We start from the raw sequence: 16,174 nt of genomic DNA on the forward strand, positions 1-16,174 counted from the left end.
TCAAACTTATTTTATGATTGTCCTTGTTGCACGTTTTTTTTAACCACCTCCCAACATCACTCTCCCTGTTTACATTGCTTAACCCTACAGCTAGATTCTAGAATACACCGCTTTGAGAGGCTAAAACGGAACTCTTGTTCACGCTAGTAGAAGAGTTTATCCACTAAGGTTATTCTAGTCTCTCCATTCCATGTCGGGGAATTCAGATATTAAGGGCTGAAGATTGACCCGACACTTGACAACCCGACCGCTATAATTCCTTTTCAACTCAAGGATTTTGAATCTGCTAGGGCACCATGAACGACACAAAATAAGAATCAAACCACCACCACATTCTTCGAAATACATAATATTGCATTTAATATCTGCCCTAGCCTTTATTACTCCTGCCTGGAGGTTGAAACTCAATTGCTAGTAAAAGAATAGCTGCACAAGTAGGTGGGAGAGTAAACGCTCAAGTCAAGAGTACTGGAGCCATATGATCTCCATCCATCTTTCTCGGCCCAAGAAATTATGAACACGTCTAAATCTGTTTAAATAAGTAATAGACATCGATATTGAGAAAAACTTATTCATGAATCTCCGTGAAAAAGTTTTTACAGAGGTAAATCGCGCGCGTCCGTTTCGATTTTGGATGGTTTAGATTTAAATAAAACTTTTCTGAGGAAGAGTCCGTTTCGACTTTGGACGGTCCGAATAAAACTTTTCCGGAAAAGAATTTCATTCAAATCCAGACCGTCCAAAACTAAAATGGACGTCCAAGATCGCGCGACTCTGTAGATAAGAGACTCACGGCCCCTCCATGATTAAGTCAATCTCATAGATATTTTAGAGGACTAATTGACTTCTATAACGTGAAGGCTTTTTTTTGTTTTTTGTTTTTTTGGGTGAAACGAAGTCGCATGTAAAAGAAAATACTCTCACCGTTCCAAATTAATAGTCCGGTTCGGTTTCCAATATAACTTTTAAAATGTTAATATTTTTCAATCTACAATGTCTTTAAAAATTTTCAAAATTTTGTATAATAGAACTAATTAAGATATATCATATGAGATCTATATTGCACATAAAATTCATTATAGATTGAAAGATATTAACAATCTAAAAAATGCATTGGAGACCGAAATGGACTATTAATTTGGAACGGAGGGAGTATCCTTTGAGTCCTTAGGATGGCAGCTACATATAGTTCAAAGGTTCATGAACGGTAACTCCAGGCTCTAGCCATCTTAAAATGTTGTTCACCATCATTTCCCTCCTCCTCTTTCTTCCTCCATTAACAAGTTCTTCAGAGACCTGGATCAAAGCAGGTTCCTGGTTTTCTGGTGGCCAATTCCAGGTTTCCGATATAGACTCAACTCTGTTCACTCACATGGCATTTGGTTTTGCGTATATCAACTATTTAACTCATGAGCTCTATATCCAACCCTCTGATGAACCATATATGCTCACCTTCACCGACATCGTTCAGCGGAGAAACCCATCAATTGAAACACTTCTGACCATCTTGGTTCAGTTGCCAGGAGATACAAACTTCTCAACCTTCTATTCAATGGCTACCCAACCCTCTCACAGAACTTCTTTCATTAAATCATCAATACAAAAAGCCAGGCTTTATGGGTTTCGCGGCCTGGATCTTTGTTGCGTCACACCGGACACAAACACAACCAAGATGGAATCTATGGGAATTCTCTTTGACGAATGGAGAACTGCGATAAATAGGGAATCGAAGAATTCCACCCGATCACCGCTCGTTTTGACAATGGCCGGTCATTATTTGCCTTCAAAAAACACCACAAGCTATCCGATGGAGTCGATTCAAAGGAACCTCGATTGGGTACACATCGTATCGTACTTCTATCACTTACCCACCATGGAAAACTTCACGGGCGCTCATTCTGCTTTGTTTGACCCCTCGAGCAATGTAAGTACGGATTATGGAATTAAGGAATGGATAAGCAGAGGGTTACCTGCTAACAAGATGGTTCTGGGGTTACTATACGAGGGGTATGCGTGGACACTTCTGGACCCCTCGGCCAATGAGATCGGATCACCTGCAACGGGTCCCGCCATTACGCGTGATGGTTCGATGTTCTACAAGGACATCAAGTCAAAGATGGGATGTGATGGAGAAAAAGTAGTGTATAACTCCACTTATGTCACGAATTACTGCATTAATGATTCAGTTTGGATGGGTTATGATGATGTGGAGGCTATCAGAACTAAGATTTCGTATGCAAGAGAGAAAGGGCTTCTGGGTTACAAAGTATGGCATGTCGCCAATGATTACAATTGGGAGCTTTCTAAGGCGGCAGGTAAAACTTTAAAGCAACATCATGTAGTCGATCCCAATTGATTGAGGCTTAAGGCTCGATTTTTGTTTCTTTGTTTATCATACTGTAATAAAGGAAGAATATACTTACAGATATGGCATACTGAAAAATTAACGGGTCAAATGAGTAAAAGACTAATAAAAATTCTTGGTATTCTACTTAAATTTTCCAAACCACACCTACCACGACTAGGACATGTATGCGAGAAATTATTTTTGCAGATTTTAAATTGTTAGAATCAACTTTTGAGCGTTTATCAAAAATTCTAGATAACAGATTTTTAGATTTTACAAATTCTGAAAAGCTAAAAAAAATGAAATTCTCAAATTCTCAAATTTGAATTTGGGTAGCTTTTAGAGGACTTTAACTTCAAATGAAAGCAAATTGAAGTTTTGAAGGAGTCGTTATTGACTACGAAGACCGGAAGTCTAAATCTCTTTAAATGAGTGATACACTACTCTAGAGAATTTAATAGACATCGATATTGAGAAAAACTTATTCACGGAGTTCCGTGAATAAGTTTTTACAAAGGTGAATCACGCGTGTCTGTTTCAGCTTTGGATTGCCCAGGGAAAATGTACAGGATCCGAGTCTGTTGATTGGGGCTTAAGGATTGATTTTTGTTTTGTTTGATTTATCATTCTGCAATGAAGGAAGAATTTATTAACAGATATGACATCAACCATCTCTGTGATTAACTTGCATGTTTATTAGTGACGGTTGAATCCGTAAATAAGCCTAGGAAGCACCCCCGAGGAGCTAGCCACCACCCCTAGCCAACAAGAATTACAATGCCAAGCTCACACAACATCTTCATTCCCCTTTGCTAGCTGCTGTTGGGATCACCTCACCTCATGCGTAAGTGTGTGAAACGACTGTGGGAGGGGTTGTACGCAAGAACTAGTCCGAGTTGTGCGCAAGCTGGCCTGGGACACCCAGCTAGGGGTGGCAAACGGGCGGGTTTGGGTCAAATTGGGTAAGTTGTTAGTGGGTTGGGTCTTTAATGGGTCATTGACCCATTTAGACCCATTAATTATGAGTCTAATTACCCATACCCAACCCGACCCATTTATTTTAAAGCAAACCTGACCCGCCCATTAACCCAATTACATATATACTAAAAATTATGATCGAAAAATTAGAAAGTAAAAAAAAATTATGATCGAAACTCATAAATTTTTTCAAAAAGACGAGAATAAGTAATTTTTTTTGTCTTATTGATTTTTTTTTTCTTTATTCAAAAAATTATAAGTTTCGATCAAATTTTTTTACTTTTTCGATTCCTCTCATCAAAACAAATTAATAAGTCACAAAAATATGACACAAAACAAAAAAAATTTGAATAAGGACAAAAAAATAAGTCAATTTTTTAATCCAAACCCTTTGCGGGACTACCATGAGAGAAATTTATTCACAGCGGAGCACAATTTCACGGGTCCATTCGCGCAATTAATGGATGAGATGTGCTTTCAATTTTGACTGGTCAAAATAATTGTTACCGGTCATAATTGATTTTTAATTCAGACCATTTAAAATATTTTTGGACGTATGTGATTTAGCACAAAATAATTGAATAAAAGAGAGAGAATGCCACGCTCCTGCATGCGGTTCGCGGGGGGGGGAGACAGAGAGGGAGGGAGAGAGAGAGAGAGAGAGAGAGAGAGAGAGGGGGGGGGGGGGGGGGGGGGGGGGGGGAAAGAGAGACGGGGGGGGGCGTGGGGACAGAGAGAGAGAGAGAGGGGAGGTTGGAATTTGGGTGATGGTTGGAATTTGGTGGGTTATTTTCATTGCCCATTGGGTCATTTAAGTTGACCCAATTAATGCCCAATTATGACCCAACTAATAATGGGTTAGCTGGGTTTGAACCCATTCTTATCCAACTAATAAATGGGTTGGGTTGGGTCTATTTTTTAGTTGATGGGTCTGGGTTCAATTTGCCACCACTACACCCAGCATTACAATAAAAAAATGGCAGAAAGCAAAACAATAGAAGCAGGTCACTACTAACAAATTAAACACTTATAGTCTAACGTGACGCAGAGCTGAGAATTTTGTCGCAATTTGATGCTGAATTGACAAAGTATTATTATTCTACTTCTTAATCATAACTACACCCTAGAGATGGGTGTTCATCTCCGGGTGTGCATCTACCACTGCCGGACACCCCAAGTTATCAAAACACAGAACGAAACAAAAAAGAAGAAGCTAGAACTATTCCCTAACGCCTATTAAGTATTGTTTAAACTAATTTGGGCAATAATAGAATTTTTTTTTCACATTCGAAGGGAGAGGAGTGTTCTGTTTCTCTTGTCTACTGCTATATTATCTCCTCACATTTCTCTCTAATGTACAATTTCATAGCACAAGAAGATGAGAATGATCCTAGAAACAAGAGACACCTGTTGCTAGTAATCTTGCTTTCAACTGCAGCCACATTAACCCTTCTACTAGTTTCTGCGACGTGGTATCTGCGTCAGAGAGCAAGCAGAAACAAAGGTAAGTTCTTTCCAGTTGTGAAAATTTTGTTCCTAAATCATTTACCTTGACCCTTTTAACGTCTTTCTTCGATTTTCCACATGTTCTTTTTATTGGTTATAGGATTGATGGACAACGAAAAAGAATTGCAATCTTTATTCAAATCTACCATGGCATCTCCTGGAAGTGCAAATGCTCCTAATTTGCTAGTATTTAGTATCATTGACCTTGTGGAAGCTACCAATAATTTTTCATTTGAAAATAAGCTCGGAGAGGGTGGATACGGACCTGTTTACAAGGTAAAATTATTATTCTTCGAATAAATCGAGAAAACAAAACTAAACAAGAGGTGTTTATTTTGCCTGCAGGGTATATTACGTAATGGACAAGAAATAGCAGTAAAGAGACTCTCAAGGACTTCTACACAAGGATTTGAAGAGTTCAAGAATGAGGTCATGCTTACTGCTAAACTGCAGCATGTAAATCTTGTAAGAGTTCTGGGATTTTGCACCGAAAAAGAAGAACAAATGTTGATCTACGAATACATGCCAAACAAAAGCCTGGATCATTTTGTCTATGGTTAGCAATCCTTAATGCCTCTAACATAATTGAGTGTGGTTGTAACATGAGGTGTCACTTAAGTTTTAACTATCCAAACCTCTTTCACGCAGATCCAATGAGGGGATCACTTTTAGATTGGGGAAAACGAGTTCAAATCATTGAAGGGGTTACTCAGGGGCTCTTGTACCTCCAAGAGTACTCAAGATTGACAATAATTCATAGGGATTTGAAAGCCAGCAACATTTTGTTAGACAACGAGATGAAGCCCAAGATCGCGGACTTTGGCATGGCTAGAATTTTCCAGAAAGATGAATTCGAAGGCAACACTGACCGGATTGTTGGAACATAGTAAGTGGCATATTTCTTACAATAAACACTACCTAATGTATTCTAGTCTCAAATAGTATTCATCTAATTATCTCTTTTTGTTCACTTATGCAATATTGTAGTGGTTATGTACCTCCTGAATATGTAAAACGTGGCATATACTCCACTAAATCAGATGTTTATAGCTTCGGAGTTCTTCTTTTACAAATCATTAGCGGAAAGCGGAATAATTGTTCACATGGCCTTCATGAAGACTTAAACCTTCTAGACTATGTAAGTAATTTTGGAAAATTGTGACATGAGTATTGCGTATTTATTTCCTTCCGGTGAACTCGATCTAAAGATGCACTGCATTGAATTAAATATTTCAGGCATATGATTTGTGGAAGTGTGGGAAATGCGTGGAGTTCATGGATCCATCGCTCGACGATACAGAATCATTTTGTAAATTAGTGAGATGCATGCAAATAGCTTTGCTATGTGTCCAAGAAAATCCAGCCGATAGACCCTCCATGTTGGAACTCTCGTCGATGCTGAAAAATGAAACTGCCGCCATGAACACCCCCAAAAAACCTGCTTTTTCTACGAGAAGAGATGAAGATGAAGTTCAAGTTCAAGAGTCTACATCTCAACAAGAAATTTGGTCAGTTGGTGATGTATCCTTTACCCAATTGGTAGCCCGATGAAGGTTAATTCTCCTTTTTTCCTGAAGTTTGGGCAAATTAATATGATTATTCCTATGCCTCTATTTATATTGCCAGAAATACAACTTGTCTTGCTCTAGAACAATCATTGCTCCTTTTTGTTCATCAATGTTGTTACTCTGGCAATTTTTGTCATTATTCTTTGACCAGGTATAGTAATCACAATGATGGTATGCATTTAATACCTTACAAGCAATTTGGAATTTGAACCAAACTCTTCATAATTGAGCTCCCCGGGAGTAGGCAGTGGGTTTGGACTTTGAACCCCCAAGATGAGTCGAGGTGCTTGTGAGGTGACTTGAGTTATCAAAAAATAATAATAATAATAATAATGATAAACCATCGGATTAAGGTCCTTTTAATTACAACCATATTATGAGTTGAAATATTCCTTCACACCAGAAGACATATTGGATGATATCCTAAATTTTAAAAAACTGATATAACAATTTATATGTACTTCAACTCGAAATAATTGACGATGGATGAAGTCGTCGTCCGCTGAAATCCTAGTTTTGAATGCATTATACATTCATTGTGAGACAAGCTCTTTTACAATATCTTAAGATAATTTCATCCACTCAACTAACTTGGCTGAGGTGGAGGAGTTTGGACAGGCCAAATTCTTTAAAACGAGAAATGCTATGGTACACGAAAAAGAAAACATGAAAATGTCCATGAAAGAGAACAAGCTGTCCATTCTCTCTTTCATGGATACTTTCATGTTTTCTATGTTCTGTATCATACAAGGCCCCACAGACACTGAGTCAAATTAATATCTACAACCCTCGCATTTCGTTGCAATTGCCAATTAGGTCATATGTAGATAACTGGCTGTTTTTTTGGGTGGCAGCTTGACCGCATCTCAATTAATTTTGGGATTTGGACAAACCTCTAATAACCCCAAAGTTTGAAATATTGCCTTCGTAGATTTTAAACTAGCGAAATTTTGGGGGCAAGCCCCTTTTGTTGCTTTCTCAAACCTACTTTTACACGTTGGGCCTTGGGGTTCATGACAAAGATTGTATTCCATCAGCATTTTAAAAGTCAAGACGTCATTTTACTTTTTACTGGCCAATTGGTAAAAAAAAAATTAATAATAATAGTGGACGGGCAATTTCGTATTCAAAAGAGAAAAGTCAAAGATAATAAGCATTATAAACATGCTTTTTTTGAACTTACATCTTTTGGACCGAGCTGGTCGACCCTTTTTTTTTTGTGTGAACAGATTGAATAAACTAAAACCTAGATAGTGTAGTTAGCAGGAAAAACTATAATAAAAAGAAAAAAAATTGGGTGATCTTCTCCTAGAAATTAACATCTTAATTTGTGTGAATAGTTTTAGTTGTAGTGGGTGTTTTTTCTTGGAAAGAAGTTTTATTCTAATTTCGCAATCTCTAGAAGCCGACCCCTACGTAATACTTGTGTTTGTACATGTTGAAAAAGGAAAGCAGTGGATGAGTGCGTGCCGTGTCCCGGAGACATTTCTCCCAGAAAATCTTTTCCCTAGATACGGGTATGAATCATTAACTTCTTTACTTTGTTGTTAGTGTCCGGACTAGCTTATCCCTTTAGTTGCTTTCTCGATAATTTCGGCATTCATATCTCTGAAAATATTTACTAATTTATAGTATTTTATAATTTTGAAAAATTTGTCTGAGAAAAGTAATTACGTTCTATTAAATAAGATCAATATCGTATAAAAAAAGGTTTCGTACAAGTTAAAATATCATAGTGAATTTTTTGAGAGGTCTAAAATGATGAAAGTGTCATTCGGTATGGGATGGGGAAGTAATTTTTATTAGGTTCTTGGGGGCAATTACTAATAATTAATCATATTTTCACAGTTATAGTAAACATGTTTATCTGTTTCTACTAAGATCTAAAATCTAGATTCTATTACCGAATCTAAAATAGTAGAATGCAAAATCTGTATCTATAGCCATCCTAACTCTAATGCACACACCTAAATACATGCCCCAAGAGCAGCCAAAAATTGCCCTGAAATGAAAGCAAATGGAAGTTTGGAACAAGTCGTTATTGACTACAAAGACGGGAAGTTATCAACACAGCCACGTGTTGAGACGTCTATATATTGTCGTGACCGAATTGGTTATACATCTAAAATGTTGCCTGCCAACTACCAAGTTGTGACTTATGAGAGAGAGAGAGAGAGTCTCAATCTTTTGGAATTGAAATTTTCTTGGGTAGGCTTTTCGCTTCGTTCTTAAATATCATCACAATCAATAGTTTCAATCTCAATCCTTATTCTCGCAAATTTAAGAGTTTGCAACATTTTTTAAAGACACTTTCATGTTTGTGCTTGGACTCGCACTCCTACTCATTGTTGTGCCCCAAAGATCGAAACCAAACACACCAAACACACAAAACACAGAGTTTTATGTAGTTCTCCAAGATCGTACATCCACGGAGGAATCGGACCAATCTCACTAGAAACAGACTAAAGATTTACAAGTGGAGTTCTCTCCCAACTCACTACCCTTCTCTCTCTGTTTACATTGCTTAACCCTACAGAATATATACACCGCCAGAGGTTTGCACTTGTGTGCTAAAATGGAAGCCAGACCAAGCCTGGTGGTTGAAACACAAGGCAAGTAGATGAATATCTACACAAGTGGGTGGGAGAGGATATGCTGAAGTAAAGAGGGAGTGGAGCCATGGGCGGCCGCCATGACAAAAATTTTAGAAATTGTAATTATTATGTGTGTAATAAAAAATTATCCCAAACTTATATAGTTTTGCCACGGCTAGATTTTTTTCCTTATTTTTTGTTACATACTAGTCCTAAATCTTCTTCTTCTTTTTTTTCTAAGAAACGAGACTCAAAAAAGTATTCCAAAACTAAATTCAATGGGCAAGAGTGAAATAATACTCAAAAAAGTATTTCACACTTTAACCTAAAACAACTAATCTAAAAAATTAAAGTTAGTCTTTTTTCGTACTTCTACAACGTGAAAGTCGCATGTAAAAGAAAATGACTTTTAAGTCCTCAGGATGGCAGCTACATAAAGTTCCAAGGTTCATCAACAGGATCTCCAGGCTCAAGCCATCTTAAAATGTTGTTCACCATCATTTCCCTCCTCCTCTTTCTTCCTCCATTAACAAGTTCTTCAGAGGCCCAGACCGGGATCAAAGCAGGTTACTGGTATTCCGGCAGCCAATTCCCCATCCCCGATATCGACTCGACTCTATTCACTCACTTGACATTTGCTTTTGCATCTATCAACACTTCAACTTATGAGCTCTTGATCGTACCCTCTGATGAGCCATACATGTTCACCTTCACCGACATCATTCAGCAAAAAAACCCATCAATCACAACACTTCTGCCCATCTGGACTGGAGATTCAAACTTCTCGACCTTCTTTATGGGCTTCACGGCCTGGAACTTTGTTGCGTCAAATCGGGCACAAACACCACCGAGAAGGAAAATATGGGAATTCTCTTTGACGATTGCAGAACCGCGATAGACAGGGAATCGAAGAATTCCACCCGATCACCGCTCCTTTTAACGCTGGCCAGTCATTATTTGCCTTCCAAAAACAGCACAAGTTATCCGATGGAGTCGATTCTCAGGAACTTCGATTGGGTACACATCGTAGCCTATTACTATCACTTACCCACCATGGAAAACTTCACAGGCGCTCATTCTGCTTTGTATGACCCCTCAAGCAATGTAAGTATGGATTATGGAAGTAAGGAATGGATTAGCAAAGGATTACCTGCTAAAAAGATCGTTTTGGGGTTACCATACCATGGGTACGCGTGGACACTTCTGGACCCCTCGACCAATGAGATCGGATCGCCTGCTACAGGTCCCGCCGTTACGCCTGATGGGTTGATTTTCTACAAGTTCATCAAGTCATATATGCTATGTGATGGAGAAAAAGTAGTGTATAACTCGACTTATGTCACGAACTATTGCATTAATGGTTCGATTTGGATCGGTTATGATGATGCGGAGGCTATCAGAACTAAGGTTTCCTACATAAGGGAGAAAGAGCTTCTGGGTTACGAAGTATGACACGTCCCCAATGATGACAATTGGATGCTTTCTAAGACTGGTAAAACGTTAAAGCAACATAGCCGACCCTAATTGATTGGATTTACAATTTTGTTTTTTTTGTTTGGTTTATCATATCATACTGCAATAAACGAAAAATTTACTTACAGAGATGGAATCAACCATCTCTGTGAACTTGCCATATGAATGTTTATCAGTGACGGTTGAATCCGCCCAAGAGCCAGTTCATTTTTTTTTTTTTTGTGGTTGGGGGGGGTGGTTGGTGGGGTGGGGTTAATAGGATCAGGAATTAGATTAAGAAAATCCTGATTATAATCCGTAAATAAGCCTAGGAAGCACCCACTAGGAGCTAGCCACCACCACCCACATAGCACCTTCATTCCCCTTGCTAGCAGCTGTTGTGGTCACCTCACCACATGCGCAAGTGTGTGAAACGACTGTGGGAGGGGCTGTACGTAGGGATTAGTCCGAGTGCAAGCTGGTCCGAGACACCCTGTATTACAATAAAGAAAACGTAGAAAACAAACAAAATAATAAAACAGTAGAAGCAGGTCAACATGCTAACAAAACACCTACAGCCTAACATGACGCAGAGTTGAATATTTGAAATTTCGTTTAATTGACCAAGTATTATGCTACTTCTTATTCATAACTACACCCCTAGAGATCAGTGTTCATCTCCAGGTATGCATCTGCCACTGCTAGACACCCTGAGTTATTAAAAAAACAAAACGAAAAAAAAAAATTATAGAACTTGGGAACACAATTGTCGTCACAAGGATTCTCTGCTTAATGCCTTTTAGGTACTGTTGAAAATAATTTGGGCAATATATGATGATTCTTTTTTTCTTTTTCTTTTTTTACATTGGTAGGCATAGGAGTGTTCCGTTTCTCTTGTCTACTGATATATTGTCTCCTCACATTCCTTTGTAATGTACAATTTAATAGCACAAGAAGAGAAGATGAGAAAGATCCTAGAAACAAGAGATCGACAGCTATTGCTAGTAATCTTGCTTCCAACCGCAGCCACAATTACCCTTGTACTAGTTTCTGTGACGTGGTATTTGCGTAAAAGAGCACGCAGAAACAAAGGTAAGTTCCTCCTAGTTGCGAAAATTTTGTTCCTAAATCATTTCCCTTCACTCTCTTAACGTCTTTCTTCAATTTTCCACATGTTCTTTATTATTGGTTACAGGATGGATGGATGACGAAAAAGAATCCCAATCTTTATTCAGACCTACTATGGCATCTCCTGGAAATGCAAATGATCCTACTTTGCAAGTATTTAGTTTCACTGACCTTGTAGAAGCTACCAACAATTTTTCATTTGAAAATAAGCTCGGAGAGGGTGGATACGGACCTGTTTACATGGTAAAATGATTCATCTTCGCATAAAATCGAGAAAACAAAACTAAATACGAGGTGTTTGTTTTGCCTGCAGGGTATATTACGTAATGGACAAGAAATAGCAGTAAAGAGACTCTTAAGGACTTCTACGCAAGGATTTGAAGAGTTCAAGAATGAGGTCAGCTGACTGCTAAACTGCAGCATGTAAATCTTGTAAGAGTTTTGGGATTTTGCACTGAAAAAGAGGAACAAATGTTGATCCGCGAATACATGCCGAACAAAGGCCTGGATCATTTTGTCTATGGTTATCAATCTTAATTTAATGCTTCTAAAATAATCGTGAACCATAATTAAGTGTGGTTTTAACATAAGGTGTCGCCTAACTTTTAACTATCCAAATCTCTTTCGCGTAGATCCAATCAGGAGATCACTTTTAGATTGGTTAAAGCGAGTTCAAATCATTGAAGGAGTTACTCAAGTGCTCTTGTACCTCCAAGAGTACTCAAGATTGACAATAATTCACAGAGATTTAAAAGCAAGCAACATTTTGTTAGAGAACGAGATGAAGCCCAAGATCGCGGACTTTGGCATGGCTAGAATTTTCCAATAAGATGAATTCGAAGGTAACACTTACCGGATTGTTGGAACATAGTAAGTGGCATATTTCTTACAATACACACTACCTAAAGTGTTCTAGTCACAAATAGTACTCATCTAGTTTTCTCTTCTTCTTTTTTACATACGCAATATTGCAGTGGTTATGTACCTCCCGAATATGTAAAACGTGGCATATACTCCACCAAATCAGATGTTTATAGCTTCAGAAGTTCTTCTTTTACAAATCATTAGCGGAAAGTGGAATAATTGTTTACATGGCCTGATAAGTACCAAAATATACATATTTTGGCCCTCCAATCTACATTTATTAGTCTTTTATTTTTGTTTACTGATTTTTATTATGTGTTTTTATGTTTATAGGTTGCTCAAGCCCGTTGTCCAGAACTTTGGATAAAAAGAAGTTTGGGGTTAAAATATGAAATAATTCAAAATTGAATGGTTGATTTATTATTTCTTGAAGTCCAAAGGGCCTTTGTGTAATTAAGATCTACAATTCCTATATAACCCTACTGATGACGTGAGGTTGAGGGAGTCCTGGGAAAAAAGGAAAAAAAGGCTGCTGTTGCTGCCGTGGTAGGTTTTTGGACGGTACAAAACATAGGATCGGCGCTGCGGCATGTGGGTTTTACAACAGGTTTTATTTGGACGACGGCTGTCGAGCCTTATGTATGGAATATTATTTATTTTGCTTTTGAGTTTTTTTTTTCTTCAAGTTTTTTTCATGCTTTGTTCAATTATTTGCACTTCAGTGATTCGTATTGATTTTCGATTTTTTATCAAAGTTGTTTGTTGGTTCTTGTTTAACTTAAATCTTGTATTTATTTTCTTTCTGCAGTACTAAAAACATGAATCAAATTAGGATTTCTTTTATTTTAAGCATAATGATCAGTGAGCAGTCGTAGGGTGATTAGCACGTCGTGATCAGTTTGGACACTGCTCATATTTTCAAACAATGAAAAAGACAATTGTAGATTCGAAAAATACTTTCCGCAGACGAACCCGGGCATTGTCGGAGCCCATGTGAACGGAGGAATGGGGGTCCAAAACTCATTCTCCGCTGCGCATGGGTAAACGGCGACCATGAGGTTCTACATCTTTCGGGGTATCTTTTCCAAATTAAAGTTGAACATTTTTAAGAATACTGAATGTAGCAGGTTAATCTGGACTGGCTACGAGTGTTATGAACTCTACGACCATATCTCTCTCTTTTAATTATTTGAAAAGTACAATCAATTTCTAGGTTTTATTTAATTTCAATCAAACGACGAGGGGTGGCTACCTAAGAGCCCATTTAAATTATAACAACTCGAGTTTTTAATCAGCATACATCACCATCTCTGTGGATTCGACTTCGGACTTATCGGATATTGTGCTACGTCGGTTTCAGCCCTATGCTTGGAGCAACCCATTAATTTAGGATTAGAAAATCGTCAAGCATGGCCTTCATGAAGACTTAAACCTCCTAGAATATGTAAGTAATTATGAAAACTGAGACATGGATATTGCGGATTGATTTCCTTCCTGTGAACTCGATCTAAAGATGGACAACCTTCAAATACTTCAGGCATATGATTTGTGGAAGTGTGGCAAAGGCTTGGTGTTCATGGATCCATCGCTCAACGATACATATTCATCATGCAAATTGATGAGATGCATGCAAATAGCTTTGCTCTGTGTCCAAGAAAATCCAGCCGATAGACTCTCCATGTTGGAACTCTCGTCGATGCTGAAAAATGAAACTGCCGCCATGAGCACTCCCAAAAGACCTGCTTTTTCTACAAGAAGAGATGAAGATGAAGTTCGAGATCGATTCTACAATATCTCAACAAGAAATTTGGTCAGTTGGTGATGTATCCTTTTCCCAAACAGTAGCACGATGAAGCTAGGTTTATTCGCCTCCTTTTACTCATGTCTAGGGTAGCCCCCGTAACAGTTCATATTTCTGTTAAGAATTTGCTTTTGCTGGGACATTTTTGTGAAATTTGAGTAACTATGATTGCTCCTATTCCCTTGTATATATTGTCAGAAGTAGAACTCGTGTTGCTTCAATTTCCTAGTGGGTGAGTTGGCTCTGGCATAAGCATTGCTCCTGTTAAGTAGCATTTGCTCACAACCAGGTTGCATAATAAACACCATGCCTAAAGAAAATAAGAGAAAAATTCAGTGCTCGAGCTGCTACATATAGTTCATCAAAGTTTCAAGAGCACATGAGCTAGCCATCTGCAATGATGTTTACTTTGGAAATTTTTGTCATGATTCTTTGACCAGGTATAGTAATCGAAGGAAAGGATCAGCAATTAAAATGGTTGAAATTCCTCACCGTATTCATGGCCATTGATTAATCGAAAACCAACTTTAACAGTTGGATTTCGAAGGCTCAATTCATTTTCTTTTTTTTTTTTCCTGATCTTTGTTTTTTTTTTTTTTTTTTTAGGGCTCTGTTAATCTCAAAACAGCCTTTTGCGGGCACTTACTGAAGTACTTGAATGAGCTCTAATGGTTGGACCTCTCTTGGAACATGCTCGTAGGGGAAATATTCCCTCATTGATGGAATGAATTACTCGGGGATAAAGTTTGACATATTTTCAGATGATTCCTACACTGTCAACTTTGCATTATGCGGAACTCCATTATCATCAAGATGCAAAACCCTACCATAGCGCAATTGATGTTCTGACAAAAGAATTCAAGATTTCCATGGGTTCAGCCTGGAAGTTAAGGTCTGAGATTGAGATCATTCCCAATCGTCAAGAGCAATTAAGTATCATCGCTCAATAGCTTCGATCTCAGCTCAAATGAATATCAATAGTACAAAGCACAAACTATTCAGGTGCTCTTGAATAGCTTAACTTCCACACTTAGGTCACAGTTTCACACAATACTTCATGAAGACTTAAACCTCCTAGACTATGTAAGTAATTCTGAAAATTGTGACATGAATATTGCGAATTGATTTCCTTCTTATGTACTCTAAAGATGCACTGCATCGAAATACTTCAGGCATATGATTTGTGGAAGTGTGGGAAAGGCATGGAGTTCATGGATCCATCGCTCGACGGTACAAATTCATCCTGTAAATTAGTAAGATGCATGCAAATAGCTTTGCTATGTGTCCAAGAGAATCTAGCTGATAGACTCTCCACGTTGGAACTCTCGTCGATGTTAAAAAATGAAACTGCCGTCATGAACACCCCCAAAAGACCTGCTTTTAATTTCTACAGGAAGATTGAGATGACGATGAGAGTCTACATTATTAAGAAAGGGCATTAAAGTCTGAAGTGAGTTAGAAAGTTAGAGGGTAATTAGTTAGGTTTGTTACGGTGATTAGTGGGGCTAAACCCTTTGCTTTGTATTGTCGGGGACATATATAGCTTGTAATGGTCATTCTATACAAAACAACGGAAAATGAAATAGAACACCAGATTCTCTCTCTCTCCCTCCCGCTCCCTTGAATCATGTACTGTATCAAATAATGTTTTCTCTTTATGGTATCATAGCCCATGATGAAGGAAGTCTGTAGATCCTAGGCTTGAACATCAAGAGCGAACCTCTTCTGCAACTTAGGGTTTTCAATTTCAATTAGGGTTTCAATTTCAATTCAACCTCTTCTTCAGGCTAACGGCTCAAGACCGTGATGCACGATCCTGTTCTTTGCAACATGTCTACAGCAAATGCCACAACTTCTACATCGGTTGTAACCCTACCATCGTCTTTGGCATTCCTGGTTTAAAATTTTCATTCTTTGGTGAATATCAAATTGGATG

At 38.1% G+C, this 16,174-nt stretch overlaps 2 protein-coding genes and 1 pseudogene across 6 annotated transcripts; all 3 read left to right on the forward strand.

The window, feature by feature from the left end:
* The first annotated feature begins 1,097 nt into the window (after positions 1-1,097).
* LOC131298518 (class V chitinase-like) lies at positions 1,098-15,695 on the forward strand. Of its 5 annotated transcripts, XM_058324008.1 has the most exons (8): positions 1,146-2,315; positions 4,695-4,829; positions 4,932-5,107; positions 5,177-5,387; positions 5,480-5,717; positions 5,819-5,969; positions 6,068-6,384; positions 14,297-14,312. In XM_058324008.1, exons 1-7 carry the CDS (start codon positions 1,235-1,237, stop codon positions 6,380-6,382), a joined length of 2,307 nt encoding a protein of 768 aa, XP_058179991.1. In that variant the 5' UTR covers positions 1,146-1,234; the 3' UTR covers positions 6,383-6,384; positions 14,297-14,312. The 5 variants fall into 5 exon arrangements, with proteins under 5 accessions (XP_058179985.1, XP_058179991.1, XP_058180001.1 ...); XM_058324002.1 differs by lacking the exon at positions 14,297-14,312 and having other exon boundaries at positions 1,098-2,315; positions 6,068-6,584; XM_058324018.1 differs by lacking the exons at positions 6,068-6,384; positions 14,297-14,312 and adding an exon at positions 15,411-15,695.
* Positions 9,294-10,500, forward strand: LOC131298722 (class V chitinase-like; annotated as a pseudogene).
* On the forward strand, positions 10,818-12,031 carry LOC131298750 (G-type lectin S-receptor-like serine/threonine-protein kinase At1g11410). The gene is made up of 3 exons (XM_058324226.1): positions 10,818-11,537; positions 11,641-11,816; positions 11,887-12,031. The coding sequence occupies exons 1-3, from the start codon at positions 11,378-11,380 to the stop codon at positions 11,977-11,979; spliced, it is 429 nt and encodes a 142-aa protein (XP_058180209.1). The 5' UTR covers positions 10,818-11,377; the 3' UTR covers positions 11,980-12,031.
* Positions 15,696-16,174: the final 479 nt, after the last annotated feature.

This window comes from Rhododendron vialii, chromosome 1a (assembly GCF_030253575.1).
Source record: "Rhododendron vialii isolate Sample 1 chromosome 1a, ASM3025357v1".
Taxonomy (NCBI): domain Eukaryota; kingdom Viridiplantae; phylum Streptophyta; class Magnoliopsida; order Ericales; family Ericaceae; genus Rhododendron; species Rhododendron vialii.